The sequence below is a fragment of the Ochotona curzoniae genome, unplaced genomic scaffold (genome assembly GCF_017591425.1).
Source record: "Ochotona curzoniae isolate NIBS_2020 unplaced genomic scaffold, NIBS_Ocur_1.0 contig_520, whole genome shotgun sequence".
In the NCBI taxonomy this organism is placed as follows: Eukaryota; Metazoa; Chordata; class Mammalia; order Lagomorpha; family Ochotonidae; genus Ochotona; species Ochotona curzoniae.
In genome coordinates this window covers 387,304-393,386 of record NW_024466457.1, presented here as the reverse complement: position 1 = coordinate 393,386, position 6,083 = coordinate 387,304, and the positions used below count along the sequence as shown (strand labels likewise).

The 6,083-nt window shown below is 51.0% G+C and overlaps 1 protein-coding gene across 3 annotated transcripts; it reads left to right on the top strand.

Moving 5' to 3' along the window:
- Positions 1-3,194: 3,194 nt before the first annotated feature.
- LOC121162315 (L-lactate dehydrogenase A chain-like) lies at positions 3,195-4,772 on the top strand. 3 transcript variants are annotated; one of them, XM_040989271.1, is made up of 2 exons: positions 3,195-3,536; positions 3,711-4,772. In XM_040989271.1, exons 1-2 carry the CDS (start codon positions 3,295-3,297, stop codon positions 4,291-4,293), a joined length of 825 nt encoding a protein of 274 aa, XP_040845205.1. In that variant the 5' UTR covers positions 3,195-3,294; the 3' UTR covers positions 4,294-4,772. The 3 variants fall into 3 exon arrangements, with proteins under 3 accessions (XP_040845205.1, XP_040845206.1, XP_040845203.1); XM_040989272.1 differs by having other exon boundaries at positions 3,195-3,981; positions 4,251-4,772; XM_040989269.1 differs by having other exon boundaries at positions 3,195-4,772.
- The last annotated feature ends 1,311 nt before the right edge of the window (positions 4,773-6,083 follow it).

The window sequence follows — 6,083 nt, the reverse complement described above, 5'->3', positions numbered from 1 at the left end:
ACCTTCAGCATTCCTTCCGACCGTCCAGGGAGCAAAGCCTGCCAAGGCTGAACTGCCCACCTAAAGCTAGTATTGTCCACATTCCCCCCTCTCTCAAAACCTCTACACCTCTCCAACCCCCCAAACCATGAAGGATCTAAACAGCCAGGCCTGAAGAAAGGTGGTGCCTCTGCCATGTGCTTTTTCTGTTCACACGGTTGGTAGCTGGCTACCTCTGTGAGTTCACGCCTCGTTTCTTCTTCTCTATTTTGGTGCCACTTTCCTGATAAAGGGAGGGCAGGAGAGAAAGAGAAATAGAGAACTTCCTCCCACTAGTTCATTCCCTAAATGACTACAATGATCCTGACTGGGCCTGGCTGGAGCCAGGAGTTTCTTCCCGGTCTCCCACACTGGTACAGGGGACCTGAGGACTTGAACCAATCTCTAATTTTCCCAGGAACATTAGCAGGGAGTTGGATTGAAAGTGGAGCAGATGGGACTTGAACTGGCACCCAATGGGATGTCATTGCCACAGGCAGAAGCTTAACTTGCGGTGCCTCAAGGCAATCCCTTCATTTGTTTCATATTTATTATTTAGAAGAGCCTTTCTTTTTCCATTATGAAAGTTATGACTACTTTCCTCCAACTTTGGAAGAGAAACAAAATGATGTTAGGTTCCACCTCCTCACGCAAAGCAGACAGGATTTAATTAAGAGCAGGGTGGAGATTTAATGAGCGTGTCAGGCCTGGCTAGACTTAAGCAATTGATTTCACACCCCCAGAGCCCACCCCGGGCCTGACACCTGCAGGCACTGCGCAGCTGATCAGTGAAGGGAAATGCCTCGAGAACTTTGCCTCATTGTCTTCATCTAGGAGGAGATAATGTCTCATTGGGCAAGGCAAGTGCAAGCTGTGGGTTCAGGCAGTGCCAAGTTCAAGTTCCCTCTCTGCCAGTCAGCAGGTGCAGATGCCGGGATCCGGGTTCTCTTAGCAAGCAGCCCCCACTTCTGTAACAGATAGCCTAGGTGCCTCCCTGCCTGAGTCCCTGGGAAAGCTGATTCAGATGGTAGTGACACCTCACAGGCTGAGCCCCATTCTAGCCTGGGTTAAGTGAGTCACTGTTAGGGGCAGGGGACAGGTAGGGAGGGGGACATTGCCATGACCCCACGTCCAGCCAGGACTTGACTGCCGCGGGTAGCAGCAGGAAAAGGGCTAAGAAGGCTGCTGGCTTCCCCTAACATCCCCATCACTTCTGGGCTCCGAAGGAGGACCCTAGGGCTGGGCCGTGGGAAAGGAAAGTGCAGGAGCAATAGTCCCTCAGACCCTGGGCCCCCATTCTTATCAGTGATGGGCTGATAGATAAGAACAGAGATAAGCTGGTTCCGCAGCTACCAGGCTCTGGGCGGTTCCGGCAGATCCGGACTCTTGTTTGCAGGAGATAAGCCTGGCTGGCCGTGGTGCCCTGCTGAGTACACAGATGCCACTTAGCTGCGCAAACAGCGGCCGCTCGCCTCAGCACACTCAGGCCACTCCAGTGGTGTGATGCTGGCACCGGGTGCAGGCCTCCTGGTGTGCTGGGGTGACAATCCTGGGAGGGCGGAGTGACAGTGGTGGTCACCTGCTAGGCTCACAGGGTGTTGGGTGTGGGTGCGCAAGACATTACAGAGATACTGCATGGGTCTGTCCTGTGTCACTCTGAGCCTCCGGGAGTGTTCCCGCAGAGTACCCTCCAGGCAGGTTGCCCCTTGCCCAGTCTCTGTCTAGGACAGGCACAGAAGGTGGGAGATTTAGCTTGCCCATGTCCCTCAGAATGGGACGCTGGGTGGGTGGCAGCTGGGCAGCCCTCACCACCTACACTAACATCTTCATCACTGCAATGCTGCAGCTCCCCAAGCCTTCTGGGCCAGTGTTTCCAGGTTCCCAGCAGCCTCCTCTGCTCCTCATTCAGCTCTTCCAAAGGCCGCTGTCCTGGGAAGCGACCCTTGAGGCCACAGTATCTCTGGAGAAGGGATCCCAAGCAGTGGGGTGAGCAGAGGTGGATTGATTGAAACCCAGGGCATGAGGACTGACAGCTGCAGGCCTGCAGGGATGGGGTGGAGCGCAGGCAGGTGAGGAAGCCTGCTAAGCACACACTAATCCCAGGGGCCACGCTCCGTGGAGCACAGAGCCCAGCACGGCCCAGCTTTGAAGACAAAAGCCTTACTGAGGCCACGCTGGCTTGAGAGACATTCATGGCTGGCTGATGCTCTCTGGTCCTGTAAATGCTGCCTTGTGCTTGGTCTCCTTTTCTCCTTAGCATCCCCACTCTCACTTACCTCCTTCTCTGGCTTTGGCTTGACTGCTGCTACCACACAGTATCAAGTGCACCTGTTCAGGTGGTGTGCTGCACAGAGGCATCCCTTCTTGGAAATGTGGTTCCTGCTGGGGACATAGCATATGAGAGTGCGTGCTCTTCTCCCTGCCAGGTTCTGAGTCGTTGGAGTGTCCCCTTTTGCAAAACCACATGCAGGCATTGGGACCTGCATGGATGTTGGGAGAGGCACAGCGGTCTACACTCAGGCAAGTTTTCATCCCATCCAGGAGGCTCCTCCTGTTGGCTGGACACACAACGACAGAGTTGGAGCCTGATCTGTCAGTGGGGGGGTGGGAGAAGCAGTACTGGCTAATGGAGCACTTGGTGTTCAGAGATAAGGAGACGTGTGTATGGATGAGGAAGGGTCCACTATGCATGGAGACAGGATTCTAGAGAGTGCTCCTAGACAGAGCTTACAGAGGAAGTCTCCCATCTGCTAACTCACTGCCTCAAGCAGTTGCAACTGAGCCAGCTTGAAGCCAGAATTATCACTGGGGCTTCAAGATAGGTGGCAGGTTGGGCCATCTCTCACTGCTTTTCCCCAGGCCATTAACAGGGAGCTGCACTGGAAGTGGAGCAGCTGGGACATGACCTGGCACCTACATGAGATCCTGGTGTCTTGCACAGGAAATTTAAATGCTCCATCACAGTGCAGGTCCTAGGTTGGCATTTCTCATCTCTGATTGGGTGTCAGATCCAATACCAGACAGGACTGAAAATGCATCCTTGGATTTTCCAGTTGCAACATGCTAAAAAAAAAAACAAAACTGTAAGAATAGAGCTTGGGGGCTGGCATTATGACATAACAGATAAAGCTGCCAGCATTGCACATGGGTGCTTATTTTAAGTCCTGACTGCTGGCTGGAGCAGCTGCCGACGAGTTCAGATCTCATCTCTGCGCATCTCCCACGCCCGCCCGACGTGCACCCCAGATTCCTGCTGGTTCCAAATCCAAGTCCAAAATGGCAGCTCTCAAGGATCAGCTGATTCACAACCTTCTGAAGGAAGAACAGGTCCCCCAGAATAAGATCACCGTTGTGGGGGTTGGTGCTGTTGGCATGGCCTGTGCCATTAGCATCTTAATGAAGGACTTGGCTGATGAACTCGCTCTTGTTGATGTCATGGAAGACAAGCTGAAGGGAGAGATGATGGATCTTCAGCATGGCAGCCTCTTCCTTAGAACCCCCAAGATTGTTTCTGGCAAAGACTACAGCGTGACTGCCAACTCCAAGCTGGTGATCATCACAGCTGGGGCGCGGCAGCAGGAGGGAGAGAGCCGTCTGAATTTGGTCCAGCGGAATGTGAACATCTTCAAGTTCATCATTCCCAATGTCGTCAAGTACAGCCCCAACTGCAAGCTGCTTATTGTTTCCAACCCAGTGGATATCCTGACCTATGTGGCTTGGAAGATAAGTGGCTTTCCCCAAAACCGTGTAATTGGAAGTGGCTGCAATCTGGATTCAGCCCGGTTCCGATACCTGATGGGGGAAAGGCTGGGAGTTCACCCGTTGAGCTGCCACGGGTGGGTCCTTGGAGAACACGGAGATTCAAGTGTGCCTGTACGGAGCGGAGTGAATGTTGCTGGTGTCTCCCTGAAGACTCTGCACCCAGAGTTGGGCACTGACACTGACAAGGAGCAGTGGAAGCAGGTTCACAAACAGGTGGTTGACAGTGCTTATGAGGTGATCAAACTGAAAGGTTATACATCCTGGGCCATTGGACTGTCTGTAGCAGACCTGGCAGAAAGTATAATGAAGAACCTCAGGCGGGTACACCCGATCTCCACCATGATTAAGGGTCTCTATGGCATCAAGGATGATGTCTTCCTGAGTGTTCCTTGCATCTTGGGACAAAATGGCATCTCTGATGTCGTGAAGGTGACGCTGACTCCAGATGAAGAGGATCGTTTGAAGAAAAGCGCAGATACACTCTGGGGGATCCAGAAGGAGCTGCAGTTCTAAAGTCCTCTACCATGCCGACACGCCACTGTCTAGGCTACAACAGGGTTTTAGTTGGAGGTTGTGCATGTTGTCCTTTTAATCTGATGTGATGAAAGCAGTGTCACAATAATGGCCCTGAGAGAGGGAAGAGCCATCCGTGTCCTAGTTAGAACAGCCTGTAAAATCCCACAGCTACATCCAGATGCTGGCCACTTCGCTTGGTGGCATCCTAGACTGGTTAGGGTGAGAGCTGACCACTTAGGAGCCACTGCCCATGTTGCACAGGCTCCAGTTGCCCATCTGACTAGACGTGTTTTTTTGTGTGCTTTGTAACTTCTGGTTCCTTCACCAATTGTGCTTAGTTCAACTTCCCTAGCCAGTCACATCCTGGCTTCCAATATTGTACAAATTCAATATCGCGTGTCTTGTGCAGAACTGTTGTTCTAAAGGATCTTATTTTGTATACTGTATGTATGAGTAGTATATGCTGCCATGTAATGTAAAAGGGAAGATCTATGAACAATGCAACCAGCTATCCAGGTGTCATGCCAACTGAATCCCCAAATAAACCTTGAACACTGAAAAAAAAAAAAAAAAAAAAAGTCCTGACTGCTCTACTTCTGATCCAGCTCCCTGCTGATGTGCCTGGGAAAGTAGTGGAGGATGGCCCAAGGCCTTGGACTTTGTGTCCATGGTGGAAATCCAGAAGAAGCTCCTGGCTCCTGGCCAAGGTCTGGCCCAGGTCTGGCCATTGTAACCATTTGGGGAGTATGCCAGTGGATCAAAGATCTCTCTTCCCCGCTCCCTTGTGTGTGTGTGTGTGTGTGTGTGTGTGTGTGTGTGTAACTCTACCTTTCCAATGAATGAATAAATCTTACATAACAAAAAAGTGCTGCTCCTTATTGTCAGGAAAATACCAATCTAAACTACAATAGGACACCACCACACATCCATTGGAATAACTCAAATGAGGCAGACAGCACCAAGGGTTGACAAGGGGGACAGGCACAGTCCCCACGCGCTGCTAGTGGGACGTGGATTGGTCCCAGGCTTGGTGCCAGATCTACTGAAGTTTAACACATCCTCACCTGTGCCCAGCAACTCCACACCCAAGTGCATGCACTCAACAGGAATGTGCATTCCAGTTCAACCCAAAGTCATATCTAAGAATGTTCATAACTGCAGTCATTATAATATTCCTCAATCCACAGCTTCTTTTTTCTTAAAAGATTCATTGATTTTACTTTAAGGAGTTACAGAGAGAGGAGAGTTCTCTCACCCTCTGATTCACTACTCAAATGGCCACAATGGTTGGAGCTGGGCCAGTTAAAGCCAGGACCAAGGAGCTTCTTCTGGTTCTCCCATATGGGTTCAGGAGCCCCAGGCTTTGGGACATTCTTCCACTGCTTTCTTAAGCTACAAGCAGGAAGCTGGGTGGGAAATGGAGCAGCTGGGACTTGAAATGATTCCCAAATTGGATGTCAACACTGCAAGTAGAGGATTAGCTTGCTACTCCATTGTGCACCCCCACCCAACCTGCAACTTCCTTCATGCTTATTAATAGCAGAACAGATGAATGATTTGTAATACTTCACACTACAGAATATTAAACACACAGGAGGACTGAACTGTAACTTAACATGATATGGGTGAATTTCACCATCATGTTGGGCACTCAAGACGTTGTTCAGCATGCCCCTAGGAAGGATCAGAAAGCTTGCATTCAAGTGTTCCTTGCTCCTGGTTCTAACTTCCTGACACCCCAGGTGCTTAAGTCCCTGCCTCCCATGTGGGAGACCCAAATGGCCTTC